The 17813-nt window shown below is 41.1% G+C and overlaps 1 protein-coding gene across 2 annotated transcripts in view; it reads left to right on the top strand.

Moving 5' to 3' along the window:
• LOC126176688 (26S proteasome non-ATPase regulatory subunit 6-like) overlaps nucleotides 1-8123 on the top strand; it is a 122841-nt gene extending 114718 nt beyond the window's left edge. For both annotated transcript variants that reach the window (XM_049923849.1, XM_049923851.1), the window contains one exon: nucleotides 7673-8123. In XM_049923849.1, coding sequence (XP_049779806.1) covers nucleotides 7673-7847 — 175 coding nt within the window. In that variant the 3' untranslated portion in view covers nucleotides 7848-8123. The remainder of the gene's footprint in view (nucleotides 1-7672) is intronic.
• The last annotated feature ends 9690 nt before the right edge of the window (nucleotides 8124-17813 follow it).

Genomic DNA, 17813 nt, shown 5'->3' with positions numbered 1-17813 from the left:
ATGGTGCAAAAAGCTGGTAGAGCACTTGCCCACGAAAGGCAAAGGTCCCGAGTTCAAGTCTCGGTCCGGCACACAGTTTTAATCTGTCAGGAAGTTTCATGTGGAGCCATTCCAACTCCAGTGCTGTGGCCAGCTGTGCTAGGTTTTTGGTTTGAAGATCCATGGCACAAACAGCATGATCAAGGTAGTCCCACAGATTCTCAATTGGGTTTAAATCTTTGGAGTTTGGTGCCCAGGGGAGTACGATAAACTCACAACATGCACATTCACTCGAGCTGTGTGACATGTTGCATTGTCCTTCTTCAGATGCCATTGTGCTGATGAAAAACAAACTAAATGGGTCCCCAAGAATATATGTGTATTTGTATTGATCCATTGTGCACTCCAGAATGACAGAATCACCCAGGAAATGCCACAAAAACATTCCCCAGACCATAATGCTCCTTCCGATGATTGCTACAGGGTGTTTGCTGTCAGACATTTCACACTCTACACGGCAGTGGCTATCTGTCATCTGAGAAGGCCATCTGTCACCACTCAGTGGACATGCAGTTGTGGTATTCGTGTGAAAATTCCAATGTTTGACATGGATGAACAGCAGTCAGCATGGGTGCATGAACCAGGTGTCTGCTGCGAAGGCTCATATACAGCAATGTTCACTGGACCGTCGTTGAGGGGGAGATATTGTGGTAGCCCCTTGGTTCATCTGGGTGGTCAGTTACTCAACACTAGCACATCATTCACCACTGTCATGTACTTACTCTGCACTGCTATTGCCACCAGCTGCCGATGACATTGAAAGTAGGCAGTGGTCACATTAATGTGACTGGTTGTGTATGTAATCCTAAGTATTCTGTGAATCTTTCAGGCAGGCCAGAGAACCCTGTAACTTCTATTTCTGCATCCGTGAAGGTATTTTCTCTTGCAAAGTTACTATGATCACCATCCCATGTTGAAGATATACATGTCTTTTGATATTGACTCATCATGTGCAAATAAAAATCACATCACTGCACAATGTCTGTGATTTTACTTACGGTATCTTGTTCTATGGTTTTCAGATGCACATATTATTCAGAAGCTAGAAGAAGTAGGGATACACACGGCTCCGCTGGGGTGGGATGTATCACCACTATGGCAGGTTCAATCTAAATAGTAAAAATGTAAATGTTGTGTGACTAGGGCCTCCTGTCAGGTAGACTGTTTACCGGGTGCAAATCTTTCTATTTGATGCCACTTTGGCGACTTACACATAGATGGGGATGAAATGATTAGGACAGCACAACACCCAGTCCCTAAGTGGAGAAAATTTCCAACCCAGCCAGGAATCAAACCCGGGCACTAAGGATTGACATTCTGTCACGCTGACCACTCAGCTACCGGGGGTGGACATCTGAATAGTTACACCCACAAATTATTTATTGCTTATCAAAACAATGAAAAAAATTAAAAGGAGATAGGTATATAAATTGTGTAACTTTGAATCAAAGGCTGTCAATGAGTGCTTTCTGGAATTCAATAAAAAACTGATTTCAATTTATTCGTTACAACTAAATTAGTGACCCATCAAAGAATGCCATTGAGAGAAAAGCAGCATTAGCAAGCAGCTGAAGTCATTAGTCGTGTCAAACGTTACTGTGCTTTCTGAAATAATAAATTAGGCCCATGCCAGTTCCATCACATTCAAGTTGGGATTGTAGGGCAGTAAGGGGGATACTTTGTACTTCTTGCTGGCACCATGTCTGTTGACAGTACACACACCTTCTCAGATGCTTTGTTGGCTTTAATTAAACAATTAATTTTTTTTTCATTTTATTATCAAAGATTATTTATTTATTTATTGGCTTGGAAGCACTCTTAAAATGGGAATATGAGGCCCTATGCCACTTTGTCAACCTGCCTACTGTGATATGACATGTTACACATAACTATAATAGATGCAGATGGGGTATTCAGAAGCATCACTTCCCAGAATTTCATTAGTCCACCTGGCCATAATAATTGCTCTTGGTTGACATTACCAGAATTGGAGTTGTCCTTCCCCGACAAACCCGTTCTTTGACATAATATGAGCTTTGATCATCCTCTGTGTTGCTTCCCCACATTGTAACACCCATTATGCTATCTGCTTGAAAGTGTTTGTCAAGTGTCATCTTACTGTCTATCCAGGTTTCATCCAAGTAAGACATCTGACTTGTAGCTTCCATAATGAGTTTAACTTTGATGACAAAACAGGTATGACAGTGCATAACATCAGCACACTTTAGCATCACAGTTCACTTATTACTAACATGCTGCCATACAAAACCAATTGAATTTAAAACCATGGTCAAAGAAGTGCACCTCTACTTTCAGCCAATCCTCTCTTGTAAAACTGGTAAAAGCTTGCACTAGCTAGGCACTATCGTTTTCACATGGTAAAACTCTTCAATAGTGCATGAGTAAATCGTTTATTGAACTTGTCAATATCACACAGTACTGCACCAGGTCTGCTCTTACGTGTGTGAGAGAAAAAGAAAAAAAGCATATCTCATATAGCTGAACCACAGTAAACATATCTTTCAAAAGTAAAGATTTAATGAAACTATCCATGCACGGTACTGTGTGCTTCGCACAAAAGATTACAGAAGTAATAAACAGACTTCACTAGCAGTGGCTGAATGGGAAAATCTCATCAGCCTTCTAAAACTGGACAGGCTTTTGCCTGTGTATATAACAGATCTTAATTGAGCCTGTTCAATAGGGTGATGAAGTCCCTTTTTCTGTTTTTTCTTTGTCTTAGCAAACTAAAATTTTCTGCATAACTTTTTGATTCCTGCTGTGTATGTCAGTTCTCCTTCTCTCTTATGGTCCTGATGGCGAAACATGTGAAATCCTTGACAGAAAAGGAACAGCCTTTTCATCCAATCTAGTAAGTTACTGAAATCTAAAAATCAAAATGACAAGACAACGTTGTAGTAATCTAAGAAAGGATTATATATGTTGTCCAATAATGCTGCAATTCTGTTGAAACAGAGTGTTTGATACCTATTGTTGGCAGCATCTGTAGCCAAGTGAATATCATCCATCTTCCTTCCATTTTCTCACCTTGCTTCCATGTTATCCATCACTGGCAGTTATGAAGAACCTTCCTATCATGGACAAACAGAAAGAACATAGTTAGTCTGGCTATTGAACGCTACCTCTCTCAACACCCTACCGACTCAAAACCATCGCCTTATGCCTTACACAACTGTCTTACAGTTTCACAGACAGGCTTTAATCCCAAAACTTAGACAACAAACAGATTTCTTGTGCCATATCCAGACAAATCCTTAATCCTTCTTACCATCCCCATGAACCAGTTGCAAGGGAGCACTCACCCACCTCCATAATCAACCAGTATTATCCTGGACTTGTTCAACTAAACCGTTTCCTTCACTAAGGCTTTGACTACATATTTTTATGTCTCAAGATGAGGAGCATGTCACACACAATACTTCTTATCATCCCAAAGTGGTATTTCACTGTACACCCAATCTAAGTATTAGGTTGGTGCATAACTTTACAGCGATTTCTTTCCTTCTTTCTTTCATTTTTTTTTTCATGTTGGTATTCTGTTTGCTATGGTTTATTTATTGATTGTCATTTTTTATTTGTAGTTGGATATAATGAATCTGTTATTTGAGTGCTTCCTTCAAAGACTTGTCAAGTCTCGAAAAACGAATTCACAATATCCAGACACTGAAGGCTCCAGTATGCCAGTATCGATGCATCTGAATGTGTACATGATGTGCATATGGGACCTTAAGATGGTGCACAAAATTCTGAAATTGATAGTCAAAACAAAATAAAATAACTTCTCAGGCACGTATAGCGGTTTGATGATCTTCCTTGATAAATATTTTACTTCTGTCTGTCTAACAGAATGAATGATCATTGAAAACTGTAGCCAAGAGCAGAGTTCATCATCCAGTGAAAGAACATGCTTCTGAGCACAACATGTTCAATGTCAGTGGCTGATGGACAAAAAGTGCCTTATAGATCCTTCTTTCTCCCTTCCCCTGGTGAGCTTCTATTAATTTAGGTCAATCGTGTAGTTCTCCTGGCCATGATGTCATATATCCCCATGGTCCACTCCCATCTCGATCCCTGCCTCATGCCCTAACTCCAGTCATCCTGCACTCATACCATCCTCTTATCAGTCTCCATATTCCTCTGATCTAGCTCCCTAGCTTAATCCGCTTCACCACATCACTGTGTATGGAGCAGCATTCTCCCCATGTGTGTCTAGAGCAAGCTCATTGATGTTACTTTCATACCCCATGCATCTGTTACCCCTCCCTGCCAGCTGTCAGCCACCTTCCCCAATTCTCCCTCCAACTCCTCACATCCTTTCTCCTCTTGCCCATTCCTCTGACACAGTCCCTCACAACAGTCAAGCTGCAGTGCTGGTACTATGTAGCCAAGCAGGACAATGTAACCATACAGGTACGCGTGTGTGTGTGTGTGTGTGTGTGTGTGTGTGTGTGTGTGTGTGTGTGTTTGTAAGTGTATTTTATAACTCTGAAGAAGTATTTGTCTGAAAGCTAGCAGACTTTTCAGTCCTCTCTATATGTCTATCAAAGACTCTGCACCTCAACTAAACGGTGAGTTGTTATGTTTACCACAAGTTATTTACACAGTTTAATTAGTTAATACAATATTTACCTAGTAATGGATATTATTGTCTTGGTTATTATAACGTGAGCACAAGTGTAAAAATATAAGATGTATGAGGTCTTTAAATGAAACAACAAGTTTACTAAAAAGGCAAAGGTCCCGAGTTCGAGTCTCGGTCCGGCACACAGTTTTAATCTGCCAGAAAGTTTCATATCAGCGCACACACTGCTGCAGAGTGAAAATCTCATTCTGGAAACATCCCCCAGGCTGTGGCTAAGCCATGTCTCCGCAATATCCTTTCTTTCAGGAGTGCTAGTTCTGCAAGGTTCGCAGAAGAGCTTCTGTTAAGTTTGGAGAGTAGGAGACGAGGTACTGGCAGAAGTAAAGCTGTGAGGATAGGGCGTGAGTCGTGCTTGGGTAGCTCAGTTGGTAGAGCACTTGCCCGCGAAAGGCAAAGGTCCCGAGTTCGAGTCTCGGTCTGGCACACAGTTTTAATCTGCCAGAAAGTTTCATATCAGCGCACACTCCGCTGCAGAGTGAAAATCTCATTCTGGAAACAAGTTTACTGTTGCCAGTCACTGTTTATTTATCTCCATGATGTGTTTCAATGGTTTAAACCTCCATCATCAGGTGGATTTACATTTGTTAGTATGACATTTGTGTGTGTGTTCTGTTACAAATTTTTGGAGGAACTTGCGGCACAGTCTAGTGGAGAAAACAAAACACCATTTCGGAACATGTTTTTGGGTTTCTTTTGACAGAGAATTAAACGTATATCTAACGGTAAACATAATATAACTAAAATAGAGTACCTCCAGTGGTCACAGGTTCCTTTTGCTGTTGTGACACAGTGAAGAAACCTGTGACCACTGGAGGTACTCTGTTTTAGTTATTTTATGTTTACCATTAGATTTATGTTTAATTTTTTGTCAAAAGAAACCCAAAACCATGTTCCAAAATAGTGTTCTCTTTTCTCCACTAGACAGTGCCACAAGTTCTTCCAAAAATATCGTAACACAACACACACACAAATGTCATACTAACAAATGTAAATCCACCTGATGGTGGAGGTTTAAACCATTGAAATGCATTGTGGAGATAAATAAACAGTGACTGGTAACAGTAAACTTGTTCTTTCATTTAATGTTAGTAACATTCACAGTGAAGCCTAGCCTAAAATGTTCACATTTAATGTATGAGGTCTGTTCAGAAAATCCTGGAACTTTGTTGACAAAATTTTTCTACACTTCCCTCTTACTTATTGTGCATGATCTCCTTTGAAATACTCTCCTTCACAATTGATAAACCACTCTAAATGCAGTTTCCACTTGTGGAAGCGGTCTTAGTATACCTTTTGCAGGATAACATCATGTCTCGTCTATTGTGGCAAATCTTTGTCCTTTCAGTGGGGTTTCCAACAGTGGAAATAACAAATTAGGCCACAGGGGCCAGGCCTGGAGAATAAGGAGGATGAAGCAGCACAGTGATTTCGTTTTTTGTGCATTAGTCAAGCACCAAAAGGGATGAATGTGGGAGTGTGTTATCGTGATGTAAGAGCCATGAATTGTCTCACCACGTTTCAGGTCATTTCCTTCTCATTTTTTCTTGCAGGCATTGCAACACACCCCGATAGTACCTTTGATTAACAGTTTGCCCCTGCTGCACCAATTCATGATGAACTAATCCTTCAAAGCCAAAGAAAACTACTAGTATGGCCTTGACATTTGACTTGCCCTGATGAGCTTTTTTGTGTCTTGGAGAACCCTCCCCAACCCATTGTGAAGATTGAACCTTGGTCTCAACATCATAACCATAGACTCAAGTCTCATCACCAGTTACGATTCTCTTGAGGAACATCTCATTCCTGTTTGCACAATCCAAAAGCTCTTCACAGATTGAGAGGTGTAGGTCTTCATGGTCTTGACTTGCGAGGCGTGGGACAAACTTGGCGGCACGCAATGAATTCCAAGATACGGTGTCAGGATTTCATGACATGATCCAACTGAAATGTTACATTTCTTTTGCAGTCTCTTGGACAGTCAGTCTTTGATTGGCACACACAATTTAATGGACATTCCTGACATGAGTGTCGTCGTAGACGTCATAGGACATTCTGAACGAGGGTCCATCTTTAACTTCTGTCCAGCTATTTTTAAACCATGTGAACCATTCATAACACCAAATACAGCTTAAGCATTCACCACCATAGGCTTCCTGCACCATTTGGTGCGTTCTGTAAAGGTTTTCTTGAGTTTCAAACAAAATTTAATGCAGATGCATTGCTCCCCTAACCCTGCCATCGCAAAATTCACGAACTGTGCAACACAATGTTCTACTCAGTATGGCACTGAACAGTAACTAACAGACATACAACAATGAAACTTTTGGCAGTTACACATTAAAGACAGGCGTGTGCAGGCATGCCAACCGCATTTTGCTCCAACACACCATTGGTGCTGAATTAAGAATGTTCTGGAATTTTTTGACCAGACCACATACATTGAACCATAATTCCATTTGGGCTAGTTTATCCTTGAAAGTGATTAGTCAACTTGAAGATATATGTAATGTGGATAAAGAGAACAGCACTAGTATGTAGAAACATGTAGAAATGCATAAACTTTCCATCTTTCAAAAATTGTAATTAAACTTCAAATTAAACTCGAGAAGAATATACAAAATTGCATCATCTGATATCTAAATAATTAATTACAGACTTTATGAATTAATTAGATGCATGTAATTATCATGCTCGCTTGCTTGAGAATGTTTGGAGTGTTATGGACAGTGCCCTTTGACCATCTTGGGATTTAGACTAAGCACAGTTTATTCAATTTTCTGAATTATCACCTGTCATTCATATTCCTCATTTGCAAATGAGTAGTATTATCAGGCTGTATATGTCTTTTGCTAACAAACATGTTTTCTGCTTGGTGTGTGTGACCCAGATGTGTTTCTTTTACAGGCATATTATCCAGCTCTAAACATGTTTTATTTTTCATGAAACTGATAGTTTTCTGTCATTTTACAGAGAACTATCAAGATTCATATCTGACAGAAGAGTTGATGGTAAAATTGATAAAGTTAGCAACATTGTTGTGACTGATCATCCTGATGCAAAGAACTGGCAATACCAAGAAATAATTAGACAAGGGGACACATTACTAAACCGTGTTCAGAAGCTCTCTCGAGTGATTAACATATGATCCTGCAATTATTCTACACTGCTGCAAGTGAATATAGATTGTCTGAATCATCCATTGCAAAATATTGTGCAGTTACCCTCCTTCATACAATTTCTGTGATTCGTAATGAATGTGAATTTTTATAGAAACATATTGTTCAATGTCTACCTCCATTAGCTACTATCAGTTATACTCCCATTTTTTACCTTGGAAAACAATAGTTGCAATGAACAAAAATGAGAGGAGTCAACAATTCACCGGAAGATGATTAATGATGGCACATAGGCAAATGTAACAGCATAGAGATGTCATGTTCTACCCTACCATACTTTTCCTATTTTAAGTACATTCCTTCTCACACACAATGATAAATACTCATGTGAGTGCGCAACTTCCCCCCCCCCCCCCCCCCACATGGCCATGAGTGTGTGCTTTTTTATTTCTGTATGGCTCTCTCTCTCTCTCTCTCTCTCTCTCTCTCTCTCTCTCTCTCTCTCTCTGTGTGTGTGTGTGTGTGTGTGTGTGTGTGTGTGTGTGTGTGTGTGAGTGAGTGAGTGATACAGATATACATCATACTTTGGTCAGCTCATGTAAATGGTTGATTTTCTTATTTTTAATGCTTTTATCTTCTAATTTCCATTATTGTAATAATTTTTAAAACATGTTTGAATAAATAGTTTCATTCTAATGTTTAGCATAGTGTACAACTATCTCATTTAATATTTATTTCAGACGTAATTTAAGTTTTTTTCCCTTCACCAGTATAATATATTGTATTCAAAATATTTGAAGTCACATTATTCATACTGGGCCATTCTTTATCTTATTTATCCCTTTTTGTGTAAAATTATCTAATACTCTGAAGCAGTTTCAGTGGCTAAAATGAAGGAAAACGTTTTGACTGTGTTGTTGGATTATAACTTGAAATACAGCTCGATAGAAGTACAAGTACTTTCTCTGAGAAGTATATGGAGAAGAAATAAGTAGGGGCAGAAAAGAGAAGCGAGGTGATGGTGTCAGAAGAAGAAGGGGTGGGGGGGGGGGGGGTCTTCACTGATCATTGGGTCTCAGTTCAAAGTGGGACTCATCACTGAAGACAATTCTTCTCCAGTCAAAAAAAATCCAGGTTGAAGACTTGTCTGGAGATGCCGCAGATAGCAGTGGGACACCAACTCATTGCCCACCATACAGCCTGACAACCAGACGTGATGGCCTGTGGAGCCATTTCACATCATGACAAGATCCCTTCGGTCATCACACATGGCACCCTTACAGCATAGTGGTATGTTGATGATATTCTACACTCTGTTTTGTTACCCTTAATGGCAAAGTCATCCTGGGCTTAGATTTCAGCAATATAATGCCCACCTGTACATGGAAAGAGTTTCTGCAGCTTGTCTTTGTGCTTGCCAAACCTTACCTCGGCCAGCAAGGTGGCTAGATCTCTCCACGATTGAGAACATTTGGAGCAGTGTGTGTAGGAATTTTGGCTATCAAATGCCCCAAATGGCAAAATTTGGTATGATATACTCAGGAGGACATGCAACAATTCTGTCAGTCAATGCCAAGCTGAATAACTGCCTGCTAAGGACCAGAGCTTGAGCAATGCATTGTTGACTTGCTCAATTTGTGAAGGTCTTTCTCTTGAGTAAATCATGCAATTTTTCTGAAATTATAATCTTTGTTTGTTTGTACATGTGCATCACATGTAACAACTAGTGTCCCATTTGAATAATTCCTTTGTGGTGCATCATGGGACTTTTAGAGTACTTTTTCTTCGAGCCTAATTCCCAAAGAAGAAGAGAAAGAGGAAGTGTGTGTTCAACTCTTTCCATACAATTTCATGGATCCTGTCGTTATCACATCGGGCATAATTTCCACTCTGTTGCACATCAGAATTTGCAATTTTCTGGTTGAATGTTTTTTTGATGTTGCCCTGGAACATCATAGGCTGCTCTCTTTCCATCAAATCTTTTTCTGTTGCTCACGAACATTGGGGGTCACTATTTTCCAATGTGAACATTGTATGTCAAGTCTTACATGTTCCCCAGTCTTACACATATACCTTCTCGCACCAACAATTCTGTAAACTGTATTCCCGAGTTTGTGGAAGGTACATTGTTTCAAGACATATAATGCTCAGAAAATTATCAGTAAGTTTATTCTGCTTTTATAATGTTGTGTATCACACTTCCTGCATTATTTATATAAAATATCAGTTAAAAATCAACTCTAAATTAAGTTTTTGATTAATTCGTTGCCCAGTCTTGTGCAGGGTTGCTGATTGGTCTGTAGATAACATCGGTTGTGTATATATCAATGTCCCCCCCCCCCCGGGACCTTGCTGTTGGTGGGGAGGCTTGCGTGCCTCAGCGATACAGATAGCCGTACCGTAGGTGCAACCGCAACAGAGGGGTATCTGTTGAGAGGCCAGACAAATGTGTGGTTCCTGAAGAGGGGCAGCAGCCTTTTCAGTAGTTGCAGGGGCAACAGTCTGGATGATTGACTGATATGGCCTTGTAACACTAACCAAAACAGCCTTGCTGTGCTGGTACTGTGAACGGCTGAAAGCAAGGGGAAACTACAGCTGTAATTTTTCCCAAGGGCATGCAGCTTTACTGTATGGTTAAATGATAATGGTGTCCTCTTGGGTAAAATATTCCAGAGGTAAAATAGTCCCCTATTCGGATCTCCGGGTGGGGACTACTCAGGAGGACGTTGTTATCAGGAGAAAGAAAACTGGCGTTCTACGGATTGGAACGTGGAATGTCAGATCCCTTAATCGAGCAGGTAGGTTAGAAAATTTAAAAAGAGAAATGGATAGGTTAAAGTTAGATATAGTAGGAATTAGTGAAGTTCACTGGCAGGAGGAACAAGACTTTTGGTCAGGCAAATACAGGGTTATAAATACAAAATCAAATAGGTGAAATGCAGGATTCAGTTTAATAATGAATAACAAAATAGGAGTGCGGGTAAGCTACTACAAAGAGCATAGTAAACACATTATTGTGGCCAAGACAGACACGAAGTTCATGCCTACTACAGTAGTACAAGTTTATATTCCAACTAGCTCTGCAGATGACGAAGAAATTGAAGAAATGTATGCTGAAACAAAAGAAATTATTCAGATAGTGAAGGGAGACGAAAATTTAATAGTCATGGGTGACTGTAATATGCAGTAAATGAAGCAGACAAAAAGGAATACAAACGCCACAAAAATGAAATCGACAGGAAGTGCAAAATGGCTAAGCAGAAATTGATTGAGGACAAATGTAAGGTTGTAGAGGCTTATCTCACTAGGGGTAAGATAGATACTGCCTACAGGAAAATTAAAGAGACCTTTGGAGAAAAGAGAACCATTTGTCTGAATATCAAGAGCTTAGGTGGAAACCCAGTTCTAAGCAAAGAAGATAAAACAGAAAGGTGGAAGTAGTATATAGAGGGTCTATACAAGAGCCATGTAGTTGAGGACAATATTATTTTTTGACAGCGCACTGAAAGACCTAAGTCAAAACAAGGCCCTGGGAGTAACAACATTCCATTAGAACTACCAATAGGTTTGGGAGAGACAGCCGTGACAAAACTCTACCATCTGGTGAGCAAGATGTATGAGAAATGTGAAATACCCTAAGACTTCAAGAAGAATATAACAATTCCAACCCCAAAGAAAGCAGGTGTTGACAGGTGTGAAAATTACCGAACTGTCAGTTTAATAAGTCATGGCTGCAAAATACTAATGAGAATTCTTTACAGACAAATGGAAAAACTGATATCATCTCGGGGATGATCGGTTTGGATTCCGCAGAAATGTTAGAACACATGAGGCAATACTGACCCTATGACCTATCTTAGAAGATAGATTAAGGAAAGGCAAACCTACGTTTCTAGCATTTGTAGATTTAGAGAAAGCTTTTGACAATATTGACTGGAATGCTCTCTTTCAAATTCTGAAGGTGGCAGGGGTAAAATACAGGGAGCGAAAGGCTCTTAACAATTTGTACAGAAACCAGATAGTAGTTATAAGAGTTGAACGGTATGGAAGGGAAGCAGTGGTTGGGAAGGGAGTGAGACAGGGTTGTAGCGTATCCCCGATGTTATTCAATCTGTTATTGAGCAAGCAGTGAAGGAAACAAAAGAAAAATTTGAAGCATGTATTAAAATATGTGGAGAAGAAATAAAAACATTGATGTTCACCGATGACATTGTAATACTGTCAGAGACAGCAAAGGACCTGGAAGAGCAGCTGAATGGAATGGACAGTGTCTTGAAAGGAGGATATAAGATGACTATCAACAAAAGCAAAATGAGGATAATGGAATGTAGACGAATTGAACTGGATGATGCTGTGGGACTTAGATTAGGAAATGAGCTGCTTAAAGTACAGTAGTAAAGGAGTTTTGCTATTTGTGGAGCAAAATAACTGATGATGGTCGAAGTAGAGAGGATATAAAATGTAGACTGGCAATGGCAAGGAAATCGTTTCTGAAGAAGAGAAATTTGTTAACATCGAATATAGATTTAAGTATGAGGAAGTCATTTCTGAAAGTATTTTTATGGAGTGTAGCCATATATGGAAGTGTAATGTGGACGATAAATAGTTTAGACAAGAAGAGAATAGAAGCTGTCGAAATGTGGTGCTACATAAGAATGCTGAAAATTAGATGGGTAGATCACGTAACTAATGAGGAGGTATTAAATAGAATTGGAGAGAAGAGAAATTTGTGGCACAACTTGACTAGAAGAAGGGATCGGTTGGTAGGGCATATTCTGAGACATCAAGGGATCACCAATTTAGTATTGGAGGGCAGCGTGAAGGGTAAAAATCGAGGAGAGAGACCAAGAGATGAATACACTAAGCAGATTCAGAAAGATGTTGGTTGTAGTAGGTACTGGGAGATGAATAAGCTTGCACAGGATAGAGTAGCATGGAGAGCTGCATCAAACCAGTCTCAGGACTCTAGACCACAACAATAACATGTATTTAGTTGAATTTATAGCCTTCATTTTTGTGTGACTTATGGCGTAATCGAAATTTAGCTGGTTTCTTTTAGTACTCATGTGAATAACTTTACACTTTTCCATATTCACGGTCAATTGCCATTTTTCGCACCATACAGATATCTTATCTAAATCATTTTACAAGTCGTTTTGATCATCTGATGACTTTACAAGTCGGTAAATGACAGCATCATCTGCAAACAATCTAAGACGGCTACTCAGATTGTGTGCTATGTCGTTAATACAGATCAGGAACAATAGAGCGTCTAAAACACTTCCTTGGGGAACGCCGGATATTACTTCTGTTTTACTCGAGGACTTTCCGTCTATTACTACGAACTGGTGACCATCCTGACAGGAAATCACGAATCCAGTCGCACAACTGAGGCGACACTCCATAGGCACGCAGTTTTGTTAGAAGACGCTTGTGAGGAACTATGTCGAAAACCTCCAAGAAATTTAAAAATATTGAATGAATTTGACATCCCCAATCGATAGCACTCACTACTTCATGAGTATAAAGAGCAAGAACGATATTTTCTGAATCCGTGCTGACCATGTGTCAATAAATCGTTTTTTTTTTTGAAGTACTTCACAATGTTCGAATACAGTATGTTTCAAAACTCTACTGCAAATCGACGATAGTAATATATGCCTGTAATTCAGCGGATTACTTCTACTTCCATTTTTGGGTATTGATGTGACTTGAGCAATTTTCCATTCTTTAGGTACGGATCTTTCTGTGAGCGAGCGGTTGTATATAATTGCTAAATATGGAGCTATTGTATCAGCATACTGTGAGAGGAATCTGACTGGTATGCAATCTGGACTGGAGGCCTTGGCTTTATTAAGTGATTTAAGCTGCTTTGTTACGCCGAGGATATCTATTTCTATGTTTCTCATCTTGGCAGCGCTTGATTTTAATTCAGGAATGTTTATTTCGCCTTCTTTGGTGAAGGAGTTTCGGAATAACGTTTTTAATTACTGTGCTTTAGTGGCACTGTCATCACTGACTTCACTGTTGTTTTCACGCATTAGAGGTATTGATTGCGTCTTGCCACGGGTGTGCTTCATGTATGACCACAATGTCTTTGGATTTTCTGCCAGATTTCGAGACAGAATTTCGCGGTGTGAAATTATTAAAAGCATCTCGCGTTGTAGTACGCGCTGTATTTCTAACTTCTGCAAAACTTTGCCGGTGTTGGGGATTTTGCATTCTTTTAAATTTGGCGTGCTTTTTTCGCTGCTTATGCCACAGCGATCTGACCCATTTTGTGTACCTTGAGGGTTCAGTACCATCACGTATTAATTTATTTGGTATATATCCCTCAATTGCTGTCGATACTTTCTCTTGGGATCATTCTACAACTTTACTACGCTTACGTGATCAGATCGAAATAGAGACTGTCTCTTAAAAATGCGTTAAGAGCATTTTATTGGCTTTTTAAAAATAGATATACTTTGCGTTTTTTTTAATGGTTGTGTTACGGTATTCAACCTAGCATCAACTGCCTTGTGGTCGCTAATGCCTGTATTCGGCACGCTACTCGCTATTTGTCCACGATTATTTGTTGCTAAGAGGTCAAGTACGCTTTTGCAACCATTTACACTTCGAGTGGGCTCATGAACTAATTGTTCAAAATAATTTTCTGAGAAAGCATTCACTACAATTTCGGATGACATTTTATGCCTGCTGCCGGCTTTAAACTTAGAGGAAGTGGTGGAAATATGGCCCCTGCAACAAATATGGCCCCCCGTAATATCTTAATAACATTTAGCTGAACTCTAGTGCTGATAGCTGGAACTAGTCTACTACTATCCTCACTGGCTTGTAGGAACGCAGGAAGCAAGTCAGTAAAGTGGTTGAGTGACAGTAAGGTTATATTTTTCGAGCTCCTGTTATTAACGTACCATTATTGGTTAATACTTAGATGTAAGCACCATGCATACTACATAGAACGTACTAGCAACAGTTTCAAATAGATTAAAAGGTGTGATATTATTTCGTTTTTAATTTGTTTACACTAGTTTACAAGGTGTAGGTGACTGTAATATGGCCCCCATTGGTGCTTGTAATGTGGCCCCAGGGTCCATATTACACTCCTGGAAATTGAAATAAGAACACCGTGAATTCATTGTCCCAGGAAGGGGAAAATTTATTGACACATTCCTGGCGTCAGATACATCACATGATCACACTAACAGAACCACAGGCACATAGACACAGGCAACAGAGCATGCACAATGTCGGCACTAGTACAGTGTATATACACCTTTCGCAGCAATGCAGGCTGCTATTCTCCCATGGAGACGATCGTAGAGATGCTGGATGTAGTCCTGTGGAACGGCTTGCCATGCCATTTCCACCTGGCGCCTCAGTTGGACCAGCTGGACGTGCAGACCGCGTGAGACGAGCTTCATCCAGTCCCAAACATGCTCAATGGGGGACAGATCCGGAGATCTTGCTGGCCAGGGTAGTTGACTTACACCTTCTAGAGCACGTTGGGTGGCACGGGATACATGCGGACGTGCATTGTCCTGTTGGAACAGCAAGTTCCCTTGCCGGTCTAGGAATGGTAGAACGATGGGTTCGATGACGGTTTGGATGTACCGTGCACTATTCAGTGTCCCCTCGACGATCACCAGTGGTGTACGGCCAGTGTAGGAGATCGCTCCCCACACCATGATGCCGGGTGTTGGCCCTGTGTGCCTCGGTCGTATGCAGTCCTGATTGTGGCGCTCACCTGCACGGCGCCAAACACGCATACGACCATCATTGGCACCAAGGCAGAAGCGACTCTCATCGCTGAAGACGACACGTCTCCATTCGTCCCTCCATTCACGCCTGTCGCGACACCACTGGAGGCGGGCTGCACGATGTTGGGGCGTGAGCGGAAGACGGCCTAACGGTGTGCGGGACCGTAGCCCAGCTTCATGGAGACGGTTGCGAATGGTCCTCGCCGATACCCCAGGAGCAACAGTGTCCCTAATTTGCTGGGAAGTGGCGGTGCGGTCCCCTACGGCACTGCGTAGGATCCTACGGTCTTGGCGTGCATCCGTGCGTCGCTGCGGTCCGGTCCCAGGTCGACGGGCACGTGCACCTTCCGCCGACCACTGGCGACAACATCGATGTACTGTGGAGACCTCACGCCCCACGTGTTGAGCAATTCGGCGGTACGTCCACCCGGCCTCCCGCATGCCCACTATACGCCCTCGCTCAAAGTCCGTCAACTGCACATACGGTTCACGTCCACGCTGTCGCGGCATGCTACCAGTGTTAAAGACTGCGATGGAGCTCCGTATGCCACGGCAAACTGGCTGACACTGACGGCGGCGGTGCACAAATGCTGCGCAGCTAGCGCCATTCGACGGCCAACACCGCGGTTCCTGGTGTGTCCGCTGTGCCGTGCGTGTGATCATTGCTTGTACAGCCCTCTCGCAGTGTCCGGAGCAAGTATGGTGGGTCTGACACACCGGTGTCAATGCGTTCTTTTTTCCATTTCCAGGAGTGTATAAGCAGCCTGTAAAATGTTTTTATTTTTGTTTTCAGATGCCTAGGACTAATCTGTCACCTAAACCTATCCCCAAAAGACAGGTGTGGGATAAAAACAAAAAGCGAGAGGCAGTGTCTGCTGTTGTAGGCAAAACGATGGGAGTTAGAAAAGCATCAGAACATTTTGCTGTCCCAAAAACAACTCTGGGCCTGTATGTGTGTGAGGTTAATACCTCACAGATGGCAGATGTTGAAACTAAAAAGCTTGGCAGAAAACTAGCTCTACCAGCAGCCCCAGAAAATGAACTAGTGGATTACTTACAGAATATGGAGGCCGAATTCTATGGTTTTACTCGTATGGATGTTCGAAAAATGGCCTACCAACTTGCAGTTAGGAATGGAATTGCAAACAAACTTCAGAAATGAAATTGCTGGAAGGGTTTGACTTGACCATTTTCTTCGAGGTCATCAAGATAAGCTTTCAATCAGAAAGTCAACTGGAACGTCGTATGCTCGAGCAAAGGGCTTTACCCGTGAGAGAGTTAACTCATTCTACGACTTGCTACAAGCTGAATACCAGAAACATAAATATATAGAAGATAGTGTATGGAATGTCGATGAAACAGACCTTAGTGTAGTTCAGACTGAGATACCACAAGTAATTGCAAGCAGAGGTAAACGCCAAATTTGTTCTCTGACTGCTGCAGACTGTGGGTGTCTAGTAACAGTCATCTGTTCGATGAGTGTGGGAGGTTCTTATGTTTCCCCGAAGTTCATGTTCCCTAGAATGAGTATGACAGACATTCTTATGAAAGGTTCGCCTCCTGGGTCAATTGGGAGATCCCATCCATCTGGTTGGGTTCAAGTCAAACCTAATCACGGACTGGTTGAAACATTTAGTTGAAAAAACAAAGCCAACAGGGACTTCGTCTATTCTACTCATCCTTGATGGTCACTTCTCCCATGTAAGGAATATTGATGTGATTGATATGGCAGTAAAAACTTCATCACCTTTTTCTCACTGCCTTCACACTCAACACACAAACTGCAACCCCTGGATTGTACTTTTATGGGTGCACTTAACACTCACTACACTTTTTCAGTGGATGCTCCGTGAAAGCAAACCTGTTGGACCCTATGATATAGCGTCTCTCTTTGGCAAGGCCTACCTCCATTGTACAACTGGTATTAATGCAGTAATTTGGTGTAGGTTAACAGGAATTTATCCATTAGAAAGAAATATATTTCAAGATGTTGAATTCATTGCTGGGGAAGCAGTCTTGATTCCTGCACCTGACAACCAACCGAAACAACAGGAACTCGAAAAGAGAGTTCAGACTGAAGAGTACCTGCATTTAGTGTGTCTCCAAGAGATATCCATCCCATACCTGAGAAGATGAAAACATCGTCTCGTGGGCGAAAACTGTGTGTTACTAGTCTTGTGACAGGATCGCAATATAAAAACGAATTAGAAGCTTACATAGAAGAGAAAAAAG

Source organism: Schistocerca cancellata, chromosome 3 (assembly GCF_023864275.1).
Source record: "Schistocerca cancellata isolate TAMUIC-IGC-003103 chromosome 3, iqSchCanc2.1, whole genome shotgun sequence".
Lineage (NCBI taxonomy): Eukaryota > Metazoa > Arthropoda > Insecta > Orthoptera > Acrididae > Schistocerca > Schistocerca cancellata.
This window is presented reverse-complemented; position numbering and strand designations above follow the sequence as displayed.